Source organism: Anarhichas minor, unplaced genomic scaffold (assembly GCF_050575085.1).
Source record: "Anarhichas minor isolate MPS153535 unplaced genomic scaffold, ASM5057508v1 ptg000018l, whole genome shotgun sequence".
Taxonomy (NCBI): domain Eukaryota; kingdom Metazoa; phylum Chordata; class Actinopteri; order Perciformes; family Anarhichadidae; genus Anarhichas; species Anarhichas minor.
Window position 1 is genome coordinate 11,293,152 of NW_027466464.1, and position 18,580 is coordinate 11,311,731.

Below are 18,580 nucleotides of genomic sequence, written 5' to 3' on the forward strand. Positions count from 1 at the left end.
TTAGTTTCCTTCCCTCTTAGTTCTGTGTTGTTTCCTGATAGTTTAAAACGGAAAAGCATGTTAATAGTTGTCTGCACTTAGTGCTAAAACAGTATACTTTGTTGCTCCGTTAGTATGTAGTACATACTGTAGCTCTGGGAACTACACGGTGCCAGACCCACCCCCCCCCCCCCGGCCTGTTCCATAGACACATCTGGGTCATGAATTTGAAACATAAGCATGAAGAATGACTTGACACATTGACAATTTGGACAGATATGGCAGTCACTCACTTTTCAAAGAGGTGTTTCCCAACCTCAGCATCCACAGCACTTAAAGGGTCATCCAGGAGGTAGATGTCTGCGTCCTGGTACACAGCCCTGAAAACAAAAACACCCCCACACACACACTTAAGTCAGGCGGAAGAAACGTCACACTTGTCTCTGCTGCAGAGACAAGTGTGTCAGACTTCCTGTCAGACTTCCTGTCTGACAGGAGGAAGCATGTGAAGCTGGGGAAACACGTCTCGGACTGCAATCTTTCCCCTCTGCTCTCCTCCCTGTACACCAACAGCTGCACCTCCAGTCACCAGTCTGTCTGATGGTAGTGGCGACTGTCGTCTTACCTCGCCAGGTTGACGCGAGCTTTCTGTCCCCCGCTGAGTGTGGCTCCTCAGTCTCCGATCAGTGTCAGGTCTCCGTCTGGGAGCAGCTCCAGGTCCTGCACTCAAAGACAAAGGAGGTTTAGTACAAATACAACATATGTGCACGCAAAAAAGTCAGGCAATATTGCCAATATTTCCATACAGCCATGTAACAAATCAAACACATTTTAAAGTAAAATCTCCAACATGGCCAGCAGAGGGTGTGCCTGCTACTGTGTTACAGCTCACCTTCTTTAAAGCACAGGCTCTGAGGACTGTGTCGTACTTCTGGTGGTTGAGCTCTCTCCCAAACAGGATGTTACTGCGAACGGTTCCGGGGAACACCCAGGGCTGCTGGGCGGCGTAGGTCAGCCGACCTTTGACCTTCAGGATTCCCTTGTCGTGAGGCAGCTCTCCCAGGATGGCGCTCAGCAGAGACGACTGGTGGGAACATGGATTTTATGGACATGTGAGCTGGCTAGAAAGTGACAGTGAAGTGAATAAATAAAACCAGTTTCCTTTGTTGCTGCTCAGGTTGTAGGCCGTCATAAGCTAAATTGGTTTGCGCAGGTGTACCGACCTTTCCAGCTCCCACGGGGCCAATTACAGTCACAAGTTGGTGCGACTTCATTGCAATAGAGATGTTCTGCAGCGATGGAGAGTCCAAGCTCTGAGGAAAGACAAGAAACAGACCATGTAGCAATTCTTCTGGCAATTGCACACATTGTGTAAAAAAAACTCCAAGACTGGCCGTTCTGGCTCTTACAATAAGTTAAGACTTACAATACATGTAATGCACAGCATTCAAGCCCACTCATGGCCTGTAATAAATATCCCTTCACGGTGAGAATATTCACCTTGTCCCAGTAGCAGGTCAACCCCTCAATCTCAACAGAGTTTTCCCTTTTGTCCTCCAGAGGAAGCCCAATCTTTTTTCTCTCAATCTCTTCCAGGAGGAGAAAAGCCTGGGAGGAGTTAATCAACACACATGCCTTTATACTTTGAACTCAAAAACCCAGACAGTATCGCTTTGGAAGTTGTTGTTTTACAGCGCTATCAACTCTTGACATGCGTGTGCATTTTGACATTCACGTTGAGAAAAAAGTGTCCCGGAATGTCTTAAAAGAAGAATGTTATGTGTGACCACAGCTGAAACCTGTGGTGACTTCGCAGGAGTTATTTAGAAAGGTCACAGAATGATGCTTCCATGTGACGTTCAGGCCAGTTAAGAGGGACTCGTGACCCTCCTCGTACACCTAAATGTGATCTGCGGCTGATCAATCAGCCACTCAGGTCTGTAATTATGTGCAAAGTCATTTTAATATGGATCTCTGTGGTAAAGTAAAAGTTATGGCTACATTATATCAACTTTTACTACAATACGCAATTAATGTTTTCAACAAATACAAAACATTTGCTGTTATTCATGACAGCAAAGGGAATAACCTCAATCCTGCGAATGCTGACCGCTGTCTCGGACAACTTCTCGATGGCCAGTGGGAAGAACAGGGTGAGCGTGAGCTTGATTGTCCCGTAGAGGGAAACTGTGACAAACACACTGCTGGGAGTGATGGCGTTGCCCAGGAGAACGTAGACAGTGAAGGTAAGGAAGACGATGATCTTGCTGCTGGCAAAGAAGGAGGCCATGTTGAGTCCTCGTAGGTAGGAGCTCTTCAGTATCTGACCGATTTCTTTCCTGGGGACAGAGGACGACAGATGGAGAGCAGTGAGCTCGCCGGCTTAAAGTGCCAGGAGGTCTAAAATCTGAAAGAGTGCACCCTGAGGAAAAATGAGGGGTGTTAAGTGACACATAACCATTTAAGACAGATCCACTTTGATGCGGCAGACGGAGGGTTTAAGTTGCATTTATTCTAACACACTTTTTAAGTTATATACTCCTTTACATATGAACATGTGAGTGCACATGTGAGTGCACAGGCTTCTGTTTTCTATCAGATGTTCAGTAATTATGTGAAATAGTTGATACCATTGTAAATATTACGTGTCTGCAGGCAGCGGCAGACAAAGCCCGCACTGTTGACAGAAGTGAATGAGCAGCGGAGAGCAGGATGTTTCAGAATGCTCCGTTTTCTATTTGAAGATGAAGCCCACAAAACTGACAAGCGCCAATAAAACTCTGCGGATGGAGTCATTTCACCGCAAATTACCATTACGTGTGACAAAGTACTTCAGGTCAAGGAGTTCCAAATGGATTCTCTGAAAGGAGTTAATGTGTAAATGAGTGAGACTCCACCACGCGTAGATCATTTGTTATCCAACGCTCACCCCTGTAACTCAAAGAGCGACTGTAAACCTTTTTTATGTATTAAAAACAGGGTCAACAAAAAACAGCCATTGAAACCAAGTCGGTGCATGTTAAGTAATGATGCGTTTGAGGGCCTGTTTTCTTGTTGTTGACAAAGAGATGCTCGGAAGAATAAATGCAACTTAAACCTGCCACATCAAAGTGGATCTGACATAACGCTTTACAGCAGATGCTCTGCTAGTTAAAGACGTCGTCACAGAGCGGGGATTAAACGTATGATGATCATCATTCTTAAAAGATGACCTTTTCTGCTTCGACTGGACGGATTGGAGTGCTTTTGAGGCTGCAGATCTACATGAACTCCCGTCTTATAACAGCTTTTGTGAGGACATCTGTTCCGACATCGCACAACCAACGACACCCCCCCCCACTGCACTCACCTAGAAGGTTCAGCGTTGGAGCAGGTCTTGGCTTGTCATGGTGAAAAAAACACCACTTTAAGAAAATTGACACTGCTCCGCTGATGTGAAATCCACAGTGACGGAGACTGACATTTGAAGAGATTAGAGCTTCACTTCACATTTGCATCATGCGAAACCAAGAGGGGAAGACGGGGAAACCAACTGTTAGCCAACTTCGACAAGATAAAGAAACTCCACGTACGCAACATTTTCTCTACATGTTCCTGAGAATTACAGCTGATTAAAAGAAACCCATTTTCCAGAAAAGCATACATTTTAAATCACACTCACTCATCAAGGGTACCGTGTCTCGACTCCTTCTATTAGAGCGGTGGTCCTAACATGAGATGTGGAGACACTCTGATGACTTGTGTAACGGTGCACTAATCCTACAGGTCATCACATTTGGTTACGAGTACAAATTGGGCAAATTAAAATAAATGGTATTTTAACCGATTCACTGATTTATTTTCCAGTCAGTAGACGGCGCAAGACAAAACGTTGAAACATGTCGCAGTAAAAATGAACGCCCTAAAACACCCAATTTTCTCCCTGCAAAAAACGTTCCTCCATACCTTCTGACCTCAGTAACCAGTGATGAGAAGGGCTTCTCCCAGGCATACATCTTGATAATCCTGATGCCAGACACCACTTCGTTCATGATGCGGATTCTATTGTCAGTAAGAACTGACGTTCTGCTCCTGCAAAAAAGTTATAAAATTACATGAATTAAAAACAACATTATTTACAAAAATGTCCAGAGAAGACAAAAATAAAATGGCATAATTAAAGTAATTATTATTGTAGCCTTCTTGGGTTATGTCGTTTCCTACCTGAAGATGCCAAAGAGCTTTCCAAACCAGGTCTGTACGGGCATCATGAGGGCAATGACGGCCACACCTGCCAGACACGACGGTCCGATCTCGTACCAAAGGAAAAGGATGATCACCATCGCCTGAAGAGGTGCCACCCACAGGTAGTGCAGGTTGAGTGTAATCTATAGAGACAATTGATGAGCAGCATGAGTTTTTGGATCATCCGTGTTGGTGTTTAAGAACAAACTTGCTTTACATTACCTCATCAAAGCGGTTGACGTCATTTGAAAGGAGGTTCACAATTTGCCCGGTGGTCGTGTGCACCATGGATTCACTGCTGAGACCAAGAGCCTGACGAGAGACGTTTCACCCGTCTGGTTAGTATTTCTAAAAGGTACGACAGTCTGAAAGAAAATCGGCAAAGTCTTCGCTGACCTTCCTGTATATCATGTGACACATGGCCACTCTGATCTTCATGCCTGTTCTCTGGACGTGGTAGTAGTAGAGATGTTGGAGGATCGTCAGGCCAAAGGTGGAGAGGGACATCGCAGCAGCGTAACCGTACACCATGTAAAGACTCCTCTGGTCGTCTGGGTCATAATTCTCAAAGTACAGGATTATTTTCCCCAGAAGAAGCGGCTGGATCACTTTAATTGCCTCCTTTGTGTCACAGAGCGACAAAGAAATGCATTGCTGACAGTTAGTCGTTTTTCTTTTCACAATCATGCAAAACACTTCAACAGCAGCTTACTAAGAAATCTGATCAAAAGTAGAAAACAGCACACCAGTTGAAATTATTTTAGGGTGAACACCTTTGGGTATACCAACCTACTTCTGGGCATGAGGAATTAACCTGGCGAAAGATGTGAAGGAGTCTTTAGAAAGCCAGAACGTACCTGTGAAAACGTAAAAATCCCAGCCAGGGCGTAGGACTTCCCGTAGCACTTGATCAGAACTCTGGAGAGTTTTGGCTTCCCCAGTTCCTGTGTGGCCTTTCTAACTTCACGGTCCCAAAATCTGCAACAAATCAAACAGCATATTCATTCTGACTTTTTCGTGACCGTAAAAACCCCCCCATATTAGACTTCTGGGAGTAATGTAAGAATGCATCCCAGTAACATAGTACCGGTCGAGTTCCTCTCCCAGTATTTCAGACCGATCCTCTGGAAGAACGCTGTACATGTCACTTTCCTCCAGCCTCCGTTTGTGGCCAAGGTACAGCAACGGGGTCAACCAGCTGAAACAGAGTTAGAAAGCAGAGAAGATTCATGTCACTCAAACACGCCGGTATCAGTGTTTCTTTTTCTTACTGCTAGTATGACCAATGTAAGCAAGTATAAACACTGGGGCACATCAGCAGGCCTATCAACTTGCCTCAGAGGCTGCTGATCCAGTTCTACACCACAATAACTCAATCTGTCATGTGCACGCCCATCACCGTGTGGTTTGGATCAGCCACCAACCAGCACAGGAACAGACTACAACGGACAGTCAGGACTGCAGAGAAAATCATTGGTTCATCCAACATTCACACACCGCAGGCATGCGTCTCTAAATGAAGCCGTCTCACAAATTGCTTTGTTTCATCGTGTTCCAACACGGACTGTACTGTAACTCTGCCGGCATAACGACGTGCGTGTCAATCATTACCTCCTAAGCTGTAAACTGCTGACGAGGACTTTAAAACGGAACGAAACAAACTGTTGTAATGTTGAACGTTTTGTCAAGATTGACAAATTAGTGTCACTTCCACCATTTATCCCTCGTGCTCCCAACATAATAACATACAGAGAATACCGATGAGTCAACAGACTACTGTACTGAATAAACTACGACGACAACATGTTTACTTATTTCGTCACGAAACAGTTATGTAATGTCATTTAGAAGACAAACACAAACAGAGTATTAATAACTTTAGGAAAAGTTAGTTAATGTGCAAATAGACAGAGTGCATGACAACATCTGTGCCACATGTCTTCTTGAAAATGCCCAGACAGTGTGGCAGACTTTACATCTGGATCAATGGCAAACATCTGATCTATTATATGTATTTGTACTAAAACTACACCAAACATTGGTGATTAAAATAATTATCTCAAAAGCAATAATCAAAACAAAAACAGAAAATAATAAATTAAGTCTTAAGGAACAAATTAATTGAAAACGTCCTGATGAATTGGAGCGATATAATGCATGATATATAACAGCAAGTGATGCATGGGGGTGGGGGGAGGACAACACGCGGCAATGAAGGTTTGGGTAGTAGAGCCCGCAAGAACGTCACTCTACGTTTACCCCTTTACGTCACTAAAGTTAGGATTCAACTTTGCATGAATCACTTACCACATAAAGACCTTTGACAGACACCTGGCAGCGGCCAGCGGGTTGAGGCTCGCGTCTTTTTTATTGATATCCATAGTTACTTGGCACCAATTCAGATAGTTGGCTGCCCGGTGAGATCACGCTCAACTGTCCCGGGACACCGGCACAATCACACATGACGTCATTGGTATGTGTAGTTAGCTGACATCATGTAAAGCCGAGACTCGGCCAATACGGTGGCAGTGAATCGGGTCAGCGTTGACCTTCAATCGGGTTATTCTATATATTTATTTTGTCCTCAGCGTTTTCCTTATGATGCCCATGCTTGTTGATTTCCGTCGCCCCAAAAGCGTTATTAGGAACCGGCAGTATACGCCACACTCCGAAGAGCTCCCGTTTACGAGCGGCACCCGAAGGCGGCATTTGCGCTACATGTACTTTTCCACGCCCATATTTCAACAGTGGTCGTCACGTGGAGCGCTGATAAGCATGTTCAGTTCAGACGGAATGTACGGTAAAATGGTGCAAAACCACTTAGTGTTCGCTCCCGGGACTGAACGTTACCGTAACTGTCGTTGTGCTGACGTTGCATTCCACGCCTGACCTTTAATTATCTCTGCACATTTTTTCTCAGGTTGAGAAAAACACTATTCAAATAATGCAGCATTATTAATGCGTTTGCACCCGGCACATTACAGAAGACACGGCCACTGGAACTACACGAGCCAACACCGTCAGTGAACAAAGGCTCAACAGCAAACATCCGCATTCCTCAAACCAATTCCATGAGGTGATGGTGAAAGCGCCTCGTGACACTGTTGTTGCTCCTTGCAGTGACAAATGACTACATAACACATGGCTAGCCAACACTTATTTATGGGTTGTTTCATAAACACAGCTTTTTTAAAATTCGTATTAACTTGTCCTTTGAAAACATCTTTTTAAATTAGACTGGATTTAATACTGGAGAAATAACTGAATATTGTATTCTGTTGGTTAGGATTGGATTCTGTCACATCAGATAATATCTTATTGAAAATTGAGATAAATGTAGTTTGTATATTATTTGTTTATTTAGGGTACATTTGCAGTTCCACAGGACGACCAATAGAGGGCGCTGAGAGCCTATTTATACTGGACATAATGCTCTGATTGCTGTCATCCTATTTCTCCAAATTTTACAGCCGCACATTCAGACATTTTCGTAACTCAGCAATGCTGAGACGGAGGCAACAGACAACTAGGATGTAATTGTAAACCTCACCTCCAGTGTGTACCTGCAATAGTTCCAGCTGGATATCATCACTGACCACGCTGTGCTCTGGAGTGCAATGGGCTCCTCAGATCTGTCCATCAGCTGCTGCATCCTGGGCCCCAGCTGTTGCTGTGTCACATCTTGTTTACACCAGGGGCCAGCGCTATGTTTGACCTAGTTGCTGAAAAGCCCGAGAGGCAAAGTGGAAAGCACACTACACATAACACAGACGTGGGGGAAAGAAAGAAGCCATTTTGTGATAGACGACAACTGACATTTGTCGTTTGGTGTCAATTAGGTGGGCTGAACATAATGAGCAACCGTCAGTTAACTACTCCAACAACTAACAATGGGATGAAAGGCGAGGTCAGGCATGAGAGACACTTTCTCCTTAAAATGTATGATTTACATCAAAAGAGCATTTTTGTTAAATTTTATTGTTTATCCACAAAGAGCCAATACGAAGCACACAACAAAGACGAGCTGAGCTGGTTCGGGACAAGGTTACTAGAACTCACGGTATCAATGGAGACAGGGTTGTTTCTTCCAGTTCAGGAGGTTTTATTAGGTCGTATCCCTTACAATGGCAACGCTGTGATTTTGATTATTAGAGCCCATTAGTTATGTCTCTAAATACTGTATGTTAAATTTCATAGAAATGGCAAATTCAATCTTTGAAACATTAAGCCGCCATTGTTTTGAGCCGCACATCAAGTCCAATTGAAGCGTATAATCACAATGACAATATGGAATATGTTTGGCGTCAGCAGAAGCTGTATTTGAACTAAACATTGTGGGAGAGGACATTTAAATGTTACACTAGCATTCACTGAAAGACTGTTTGCTGAGAAATGGAACTTGCGTCATTTCCCCCCCGTTGAAACAGCCTCACACACACACACACACACACACACACACACGATTGTACATCTATACCTATGAGGACCCTTAATCACAACTGAATGCCTACCTCCAGCCCTTACACTGAACTGAACCCAAAACACTCTAATTGGTCCTCACAAAGATAGATGTAGAAGTACACAGGACAGCAGCTGGTGAGGCACAACGTTGTCTTTTAATTCTGATGTGAAGCAGTTTCCATTCAGTTAGAGAGAAGGGTGTGTGTGTGTCCGGGCAAAGAAGTTTCCCCTTTATCTTCCCAGTTGTTTTAAGTCCCACCTTCAATGTCCAACAGGCAGCACGGCAGCTACCGTCATTGGCTGCGTGAGTCCTGAGTCACATCCTCATTCTGTGGTAAACTGAGCAGCTCCTGGATCCTTCGCATGTCCTTGTTGGTTTCCTCTGCCTGAGAGCTGACGTTCAGATCTCCAATCAACTCGTCTGTCAAGTGCAGACGGGCCGTCCTTGGGATTTGAAGGATGGAGAGTGACTGGTGAGCAACGAAACGCATCACGAGAACAACAAACCTGAATGTAAATTAGGGTTTGTGTTGTTTTTTTTTTACATGATTAAAATCTATAAAAACATCTCACCATTCTGCGAGTCTGAGCTCAAAAAGTTCCCTGCGTTCTCTCCTCCTCCTCTCTCTGGCAGTTTCTCCTGCAATCGACTGCATGCTGATGATCAGCGCACCAGTGGGAATCCTGAGCAGAAGGTAGCTCATGTTATTAGAAATAAGCTTATTGAAATGCTTTATACAGTATAATTGCATTAGAATACAAAACAGAAAATGCATCTTGTACTTCTATTGTCTGAGCACGGCTCATCAGCTGCTGTCATGTATGAAACCATTCTGGTTGACACTCTACTGGACACATCGGGTATGTAATAGATTACTACTTCCTGTTATCGTATAAACCGCCACAGCGGCTACTTTAATTGCATAATCCTTCTAGGCTGTTGTAGGTTGCACCATTGTAATCATTTAGGGCTAAATTTCCCCTCAGCGGTGTCTTACAGAGTCCGGCCCTCCTCTGCAGCCCCTCCACCCAAACCTTCCAGTCACACCTCTGCCGTGTGGCCCGGGCGGGAGGACGATTCCGGGGCCGAGATCTGGAGCGTGATGTGCTTTCCGATTAGCTGCCTGCTTTCATTTCACCCCCTTCCGCCCCGACTGCACCTGGCGCAGCCGGGGCCGGGGCTGTTTGCACACATCAAAATGCTCCAGGTGGCTGGTCACTCAGGCAGACAGCGGAGGAGGAGGAGGAGGAGGAGGAGGAGGAGGCAATGAGAGTACAGAGCCAACAGGAGAACAGACTACGGCTGAGCCAACATGGGGCTGATGATCACAGAGACCATTCAAACCAGCCCCTCCAGTCTGTTACACCATCAAACACCTCACACTTAATCTCCATTACACAATCAAATTCAAATCTGCTCTTGGCTCTGCGCGCACAGCTGAACGCGGCCAGAGGAGCGAGTGAAAAGTGGGACAGAGAGGGTTGAGGGGAGAGAGGAGATGGAGCGAAGCATAAGTCCAGATCAGACCACGGTAGATGGAGATGAGAGGCTGGAATAACAGAGATGGTGTAAATGGAGAGGGGCAGCTGCTGCCTTGGCCTGCCTCCTTGCTCTAGCACCCAGGACATGGCCCTCTGCAGTGCACATGAGTCCCTCTGGCACCGTGATCAGAGTTGAGGGTGGGGGTGGGGGGTTCAGCTGGGCGACAGAGGGTTGCTGGGAGGGGCACAGCTGGCTGCCAGAGTGCTCACTGCTCCCAAGCACACGGGCATGAAAGTGGACACGAGCAAACATCTTCTGTTTAGAAATAAACGCATAGCGGCTTCTGACGATGCGACTCTTCGGGTGATAAGGATCGACACGCTTCCGGGTAGAAACTTAGTTACTGTAACAAGTCGATGCATTGGGACTGGTGGTGTGATCGATGGATGTGAAGGGACACTTGTGGAAGCACTTACCCCAGCACGGCTCCGATGATCGATCCTGCCACCAGGCCTCCCAGACCCAGGTTCAGTCTGAAAAGGCCTCCAGTCACTGCTGCTCTCACACACACAAACACACAGTTTTAATATCATCATTCATAACCCAATTTGCTGGTATACGCACTGTTGTCATCAGCTTAAACAAGGATTATAAAAGTATTGTTATTATTGTCAGAACCAAACATTTTACGACTAATTATGAGCTTTTTAAGAGCTGAAATGTTAGTGTCCAGGCACAGAGGAAATTGGACAAAGATCATTTCTGCACAATATAAAATCACATTCTTTGGACAGTGGAATTCTGGAGTACTCAGTTTTTTACTAATTATTTTCTGGGCATTGTTATGCATTATTTAGACAGCAGTGGTAGAGAGACGGGGGAACAAACAAATGCAACAAAGGCTGGTACAACGGTCCTAGGAATACACTCTCTGGTGGACAATAGCCGGTTCATATCATCATCTGACAGATAACAGCACATTCTACAGACAGACTGACAAGTGTTCAACAGCGCAACAAATGATATTTCCACTCCAGCTGTTATAAGACAGCAGAAAACACTGAGATCGTACCGAGCAACTCCCAGATGGAGACGTGCGACAGTGAAGCGGAATGTTTTGTGACACAAGTGTGCGTCGTCGACTTTTCTTGAATAAATAAAATGTTTATAAAAAAAAATAGTTGTGCAAAAGCCCCGTTGAAGCCCATGTGACTCACCTCCAGCTGCAGCGTAATGGCTGAGGGTATACTTGTCTCTGTACACAGACAGCCCTGTGCTGACGGAGCTAGAGAGGGAACGGAACAGACAGACGAGGGAAAATAAAAACGATCAAATCAAAGCATAACATAACATTTTTTCTGGGATTATCCATTTGTTTGCTTACTTGAATAAGGTGACAAAAGCAGCCACTCTCCAGCTCCACCTCCACCCGTACCTCACGAAACCCCGGATTGCTGCATTATGGGCCGAGCGCTGATTCAGACAGAAAGGACCCTTAGAATGATACTTTAACATTAAATGTTCCCAGCAGTGCAGTCATTAACGACTGGAACACATGTGACGCATGCAGACCCGTACGTAGTTCCCTTTCTTCCGCTTACCACTGCTTCCACGTGGCTGGTATAGATTTCCGCCTGGCTGAGTTGGATGTACCTCTGCCTGGCATGGCGAGCCGCTGGCAGGCCTCCGTAGAGCAGGCCGGCCAGAGCGGCAGCCACACCGCTCTTTATCACGTTGGTCAGCTCCTCTGGGTGCCGCTGTGTCACGCTGCAGGGAGACGAGAGGCAAACTCTGTGCCACTTATTCCTCATCAAGACAAATAAAACTGCCCTGACAAATAATAATATTTTTCACAGTAAAGAGTACGATTGAATGATCGTTTGGTCCAAAAAAAATAACAATTCTGCACACTTGAATAAGTGACAGTGGTGTCGAAGGTAAGCATAACTTTACAATTTATAAAGTTAATTTTACAAAGTGGTGAATACTGCCCAAAAACAACAAAATTGATGCAGAAACTACTGGCTGTTTTTTAAGCAGTGCTCATAATATGTAGAATATAACTTGTTGAAGAGAGCAAGGTGACACGGGGGTAAAAGAGGAGATGAAGAGAAGTCAAGAGGGAACAGAAATACTAACTCTTTGTCAAAGAGGTCCTTGATACGGTCCCATCCTGCATCTGGGAATTCTGGCCTGCCCATGTGGCTTGGCATGCTGATGGGTGCAGGACTGTTGGAGGAGGAGGAAGAGGAGGGCATCTGTGCAGGCTGGGCAGCAGCCACATCAGCTGCGTGGACCCTGGGGAGCAGCGGGCAGAAGGAAGGGGGCCCGACGCTCTGGACGAGGCCCCGCAGTAGGCCGGTGCTCAGCGTGCCCCAGGGCGAGGAATCTGCCCGTTGTCTCCGCGGGGCGAAGCCCGTTGCGGGCTGCTCTGGCTGCATCACGCTTCAGCTGGCATCGGGGCTGCAGCAGAGAGGCAGAAACACATGGCCATGGGTTGGGGATGCTACACTCACTCTCTGACTTGAAAACTCCATCCCCAAAATAAACAGCCTCGAGGCGAGTGAAACCCTGGCAGGGGTACATTAGGATTTCCAACTCAGCAGCTGTTAAATTGTGCAGGACCTATCAAAACACACTGGGCACACAAGCAAGGCTTTCTGGGTAAATATTTATCTATTGACTTTAAAAAGTCTCGTGACAGTTTTCAGCTGCCTTCAAAGAATAAACAGGAAGTAAAAGAAACAGTTACTTCCTGTTAGATCCAATCTGTAGGCTACTTGTAGTTTGCAGACCTCGTTCAGATGTATTCATGCATTGTGTGTATATATATATATATATATATATATATATATAGAAATGTGCGTGTATCTGCTATCCTTTGTTATTTTGTGTGTACCTGTGAAACACTTTGCTGCTCGCTTTTTATACCTGTTGTATAAATAAGCTTTATTATTATTATCAACCACACAAGATATGTCTTTAGATTAAACCTTCATCGCACAACATGAGACTAATCGAGCATTAAATATTATTACACAGAAAAATAGGAATTTCTACAAAACGTGGCGTCTGTCCTCTGTTGACACATTTCAATTATTTGTCCTCATTTCGTGTGTCATTAAGTGAGAATACATAATAAGGCAATAGAGTACCAAAAACAGTTGTTTAGCCAGTAACGCTAAGTCTATTTGAACACTCATTGATAATTAAAGTCACCTGCACAGCACGTGCAGACTTCACCCTTAATTAGCGTGATATCGTACAGCTGCGACAGGTCAGACTGCTAGAAGCTAGGATAACTTGTATTATTTCTAAACACTTAATACTACTTGACATTAAAAATGCCAATGAAAAAAATGACATTAATATTTCATTCCTTGCTATTAGCTTCTGTCATATCTATTTTAAAAAGACTTACCAGCACGCGGCGCGTAATATCTCAGCAATAAACCCGTCTGTCTTTTGAAGTTCCGCAACCCCAGTAGATGCGCATTAATTGTATTTAGTGTCCACATGTCTGTTTTTCATAATTGTCCTTCTGCTGTTTGTTTCTCAACGGTGACATTCCTCTAACGCAGCCGGGCTTTCGACCTTCCACCTCGGACACACACGAACCAAATGTGCCAACAGCGCCGCCCCGTCGGTGGAGGACTAACCACTATTCTGCACGCGAGGTGCACTCCTCGCGACATTAAGATCTGGGTCCGGGATGTTTTAAGAACCAAACAGTTTATTTGCATACAAACAGAAAAAAAAAAAATGCAGCACGAGCCGCAACATCATCACAGCCTTTTGGTCAAACACACACAAACGGACCGTATTTACCACAGTTGTCAACAACAGTGTGAGAATCTGCTTGTTCACAGCACAATGCGAATACTACAACATATCCAACATTATCCCGTACCAGCTATCTCTCAACACTAAGACATTATTTTCAAAAAGGTACAAAACAATACGCGTTTCTTTGAAACTCCACACATCAAATTACTATTTCCTTGTTGTCGTTATTGCCTACTGTTGGCACTTAGTGACGGTATTTAGACATAAGGCAGAACCCCTCCAGTTGCAGACGTTGACGACACAAGTAAATTGAAAAGTACATGGATATGACGTCGTCGTGACAGTTGGTGAAGGAGTTTCCTCAGTCGTCCAGTAGAGGGCAGTGCCTCCCCAACAACAGAGTCCATGTATACGTACATTTTGGCCACTTTACTTCTATAGGATTAGGTTGGATGTCGAATATAAACCATATCTTTCTACATACAAAAAGTCCAGATGAAAAAATTGCAAATAAGCGTTCCATATTGTGCAAACCACAGCGTCCGAGTTTCCAGGTGACCCTCGCGATACAATAGACTGTTAAATATGTAACAGCGTGGCACCCGTAACTAGTATTATTATTGGTACATCCATTGCGGATGTTTGAGCAGCAGTCAACATCACACTTCATGTATTTAGAGTTTAAGGTGTGTGATATTTTCATTGGATTTTGGCGAGCGGTCTGCAGGTTTAAGGTCAATTCAGATTTTACTCGAGCAAGGCACTAAACTTCTTACGCGTCGAGTTAGCAGATTTTCATGGATATCTGTCTGAAGCTTCGTCCAGATGTGATTAATGTTACACAACAATGTAAAGTCTTCACGTTGCACGTTAAAGGGTCACTTCAGCAATTTAGTACGTCACTTCCATTAAGTTGGGAGACTCGTAGGAGACAGATACAAACAACTAAATAATGTTACTGTGCTGGTGAGTATAGACTGAATGCTAAAGACGGGAGTGACTCAGAGCCCCCAGTGGCACCTGCAGGTAGTGCAGCATTCAGTCAGCATACTAAACTACATCTGTGACGAAACAAATAGTGTTAGACGAGCTACATTTAGGAGTGAATTTGACAAAAAATGGAAGGCCAACGTCGACACGTCACGCTGCTTGTGAGGGAAATACGTTGTGGTGCAGTGATTGCATTCATTCTCTGGAGTTTTCCCTTCACCGCAGCGGCCCTGGTCCCGCCGATGTCTCCCTCTCACAGCTCCGTCTTGCCGGGTTTGTGGACAATCTGGTTGTAGCCGTCCTTTCTCCCGGGTTTGTAGCTGAGAAGACGGCTAAACTCGGTGAGGAGTCTCTCCCAGTAGCAGGAGATGTCTCGCATCCGCAGGTGGTCCAGGATGAATTCTTTACCCCTGTGGGGAGGGAGAGGAAAAGAAAACTTCATCACTCACCTTTTTCAGAATACAGAGCTGCTCCAACCCCCAAAAAAAAGACCCGTTTACCTCGTGGCAATCTCCTGCGCGACGGCATCGTTCTCTTGGACGAACTGGAGTAGCTCCCTGAGGAGACAGAACATGTGAAGACATATCAACATTTAGCGTGTGAACTTGTGAACTTGTACATGAAACTCGTCAGGTTTCCACTACCGTCACATGTTGTCTTTGTATGACGCCGGCATACATTCATAAGACTAAAAAAGTACGTCTGTAAATGAAAGTACGCTTTATAATGTGGACGGGGGGCAGCAGCAAAAAAAGAATCAATATCAGCTTAAGTGCACGCTAGATTTAGAATCCTTTCACCACTTTACCTTCTCATCAGACCGCCCTTTCTGACGGGAACTGAAGCCGTTATCTATGCTCTCTATTTAAAGCCAGACTCCTCTCATCATAGCTAGCTGAGGTACCTGACGTCAGAGAGGTCCTGCTTGACCGGGATGTAGTGGACCCAGGGCTGCAGCTGAGGGTAGAAAAACTCCTGCCATTCATCCCCCACATGAAACACCAGGGAGCCGCAGAGGAAGAGATGTTTGAGGCGGAAGCTGGCCGCCACGCCTCGGAAGTTAAACAAATACCTGGGGAGGACACAACGAGCGTCGGGCGGGACCGTTAATTCAGTGAAGCGGTTGCCGTCTAACGAGCTGCCTTCTTGATCAAGAGTTGGGCTTACTTGTATTTGCAGTGATCGACCAGGGGGATTTCTTTGGCCGGGGGTCTCCCTAGTGTGTCCTAAAACAGACAGAAAAACACGGGTTGGTAATTAAAAACACAAGATTCCTTTTGGAATATAACAGAAAAGTCACTGTAATATCTTATACAGTGGCTTTGTAATCATTATGTTTGTATGTGGCCCTGGCGCGGTCTCAGCATGACTGACCCTCTCTGACTTCCAGGCCTGGTTCTTCGTGTACTCTGCGTCCACCAGCTCGGGAGCGTCTCTGGACAGAAGGATCAGAGGGTCCCGCTCTGGACTGGTCCTGCCAACGTAAACCGAGAAGAGAACGACTCAACAGCCTGAGCTTTGCCGCCAGCTGTGGCGAGAAGACAGCGATTGTTGTATATTGTTGCAAAATAACACAAACGAATGAAGTCGCAGGACTGACCTGGAGCCTCTGAAGAATCCTTTGGACTCTTTCGTCTCCCACGGCCACTGTGCTGCAGATCTACCACGACACGCTGTGTTCCATTAATTTCTTCTTTTGTGAATTCATGATTTATGCCATTAAATAGCCAAAATAAAACCTTACTTTTTGAGGTCATCCCTCATCAGATCCCATCTTCCCAGGCCGGTGGGGTATATGGGCCACACAGCAGGCCCTCCCTCCCAAAACGTCCACGCGGGGTACATGATGTCCTGGTAGTCCGCCGTCTGCTCAGATCAAACACGCACGTTTCAAAACCAGTTATTGCTTTTAATAAACACCAGAGTGTTTTTGTTTTTTTCAATGTGCGAGTAAAAGTGATGCCTAGAGTTCTGACCTTACTGAAAGAGAAGACGGGCAGGGTCGGCTGCACCCAGCCGGGGACTTGAGGGTAATCCCTCACGTTTACCACCATCTCCAAGTCGGGCAACCTGTCAATCACCTCCAGGATGAAATGCTCCACCCCGCTGCACCTGAAAACAGACGGCAGATTTAGGCAGCGCAAACAAACAGCTGTGTGTACATATAATACTGCATATACAGCCTCTGTCATTGGGCGTGATCAAACATCACGAAGGAGTCACGTCAAGCACTTGTTTTCCTCCTTACCTGGCGGGGAACATGCAGCTGTGTTCCCTGTACAGCTTGTGTCCCACGATCTGGTAGTGGGTGCCCACCCCTCTTTGGACGGTCGCAGCCATGACATCCTCAGAGATTCTCCCTTTAAAGGGCCGCAAGTCGTCCTGTAGGACCCTGGGGGTCAGAAACGGAGAGCGGCGACAGAGAAATGATCAAATCCACATTATAGAATTCACGCTTGCTTATGCAAAACAAATCTGCATGCGAGGTATAACGACCATCTTCACTGATCTAACCTTGTCCTGTAATAAGAAGGTATAATATTTAAGGAAAAGCAAAAACATCATGGCATCACACCCACCTTAAATGGCAGCTACAGTTGACAGGGTTGCACGGAGCGTGCCCTTTAACAGCATTGGAAATCGTGTCTTTAATTTTCTTCCACTGTTGACCTGCAAGCAACGGCAAACGGTGTCAGAATAAATGTTCATATCGGACCGATCCTAGAACTACTTACTATCTGAGTAAATATTGAGAGCATTTGTTAGTGCTAACTAGCCTTAGCTAACTTGTTACCAAAACCACACACAGCCTTAATGAATGCAAACCTTTTAATAAACATAAATTTATATTTTTCAATATTACTGTAAGCGAAACGTTTAAACCACGCCAATCTCAACGTTTGCACGGTTAGCTTAGTTGAGTTAGCTCGTAGGCTAGTTAGCTAGCTCGTGAAGTGATGAATGACTCCCAACATCAGAAGTTGCCTCATGTAGCGACAGCGGAGCTAAAAGCAACAAAGTCTCACCACATTTAAATATGGTTCCACGAGTCGTATTCGTTTGAATATGCATTACCTGACGCGGGAACCAAACATAAAACACAAAGTTGCAACAGTATTAAAAACCTCCACAGACAAAAGCACTCCATCTTTCATTCTATCCTCCAGCTCTGTCTGGAGAGGAGAAACAAAGCGCGGATCTGGGATCTGTTACTTCGGGCTGAATGCCGTCATTACGGTAATGCGCACAACGAGGTTACGTTACAGGTTACGTTACCGTAACATTTGGACGACTGGCTCAAATTGGCTTTAAAGGGATGCTCCTCAGAAAAGCTGTCTTTTCTATTTCACATTCACAAACAGGCTGTTTAAATTAATGCAGTTTAATTCTTCATTCATTTCATAGCATGAGATCTAATTTCTCAATGCACATATATTAGCATCATTGCAAATTAAATGGCTAATGAAAACATTCTCACAGTTCCTTTTTTCTTATTTCTGAATTTATGTCAAGGACATGGATGACTGTCACATGGATAATTGTCCGTGGACCGTTGGGAAGAGTTTCTCAGTCAGGGAGAGAAAAAGGGGGGAAAGAAAGAGACCCTCCTGGGAGATTTGCGGCGGTAAAACTTGAGTGACGGAGAGAGAGGAGGAG

General features: G+C 45.2%; 3 protein-coding genes across 4 annotated transcripts in view; all 3 read right to left on the bottom strand.

Moving 5' to 3' along the window:
* LOC142952712 (ATP-binding cassette sub-family C member 4-like) overlaps nt 1-8,011 on the bottom strand; it is an 8,886-nt gene extending 875 nt beyond the window's left edge. The window contains exons 1-13 of the mRNA XM_076094595.1: nt 7,767-8,011; nt 5,291-5,401; nt 5,061-5,181; nt 4,600-4,824; nt 4,426-4,515; nt 4,183-4,346; nt 3,925-4,050; nt 2,069-2,318; nt 1,480-1,587; nt 1,203-1,292; nt 872-1,063; nt 605-699; nt 273-359 (exon numbers count right to left, since the gene is read on the bottom strand). Of these exons, the coding sequence (XP_075950710.1) occupies nt 652-699; nt 872-1,063; nt 1,203-1,292; nt 1,480-1,587; nt 2,069-2,318; nt 3,925-4,050; nt 4,183-4,346; nt 4,426-4,515; nt 4,600-4,824; nt 5,061-5,181; nt 5,291-5,401; nt 7,767-7,855 (1,614 nt within the window). The 5' untranslated portion in view covers nt 7,856-8,011 and the 3' untranslated portion in view covers nt 273-359; nt 605-651. The remainder of the gene's footprint in view (nt 1-272; nt 360-604; nt 700-871; nt 1,064-1,202; nt 1,293-1,479; nt 1,588-2,068; nt 2,319-3,924; nt 4,051-4,182; nt 4,347-4,425; nt 4,516-4,599; nt 4,825-5,060; nt 5,182-5,290; nt 5,402-7,766) is intronic.
* A 149-nt stretch (nt 8,012-8,160) lies between these two features.
* timmdc1 (translocase of inner mitochondrial membrane domain containing 1) lies at nt 8,161-13,739 on the bottom strand. The gene is made up of 8 exons (XM_076094599.1): nt 13,569-13,739; nt 12,287-12,610; nt 11,749-11,914; nt 11,532-11,620; nt 11,365-11,432; nt 10,624-10,702; nt 9,238-9,348; nt 8,161-9,108 (listed from the first exon to the last, which is right to left on the bottom strand). Exons 2-8 carry the CDS (start codon nt 12,586-12,588, stop codon nt 8,958-8,960), a joined length of 966 nt encoding a protein of 321 aa, XP_075950714.1. The 5' UTR covers nt 12,589-12,610; nt 13,569-13,739; the 3' UTR covers nt 8,161-8,957.
* Nucleotides 13,740-13,860: 121 nt separating this feature from the next.
* Nucleotides 13,861-18,120, bottom strand: poglut1 (protein O-glucosyltransferase 1). Of its 2 annotated transcripts, none has more exons than XM_076094596.1 (11): nt 17,999-18,120; nt 17,503-17,593; nt 17,172-17,315; nt 16,900-17,035; nt 16,668-16,789; nt 16,524-16,583; nt 16,298-16,397; nt 16,091-16,149; nt 15,828-15,995; nt 15,424-15,480; nt 13,861-15,333 (listed from the first exon to the last, which is right to left on the bottom strand). In XM_076094596.1, exons 1-11 carry the CDS (start codon nt 18,069-18,071, stop codon nt 15,177-15,179), a joined length of 1,167 nt encoding a protein of 388 aa, XP_075950711.1. In that variant the 5' UTR covers nt 18,072-18,120; the 3' UTR covers nt 13,861-15,176. The 2 variants fall into 2 exon arrangements, with proteins under 2 accessions (XP_075950711.1, XP_075950712.1); XM_076094597.1 differs by having other exon boundaries at nt 17,950-18,082.
* Between the last annotated feature and the right edge of the window lie 460 nt (nt 18,121-18,580).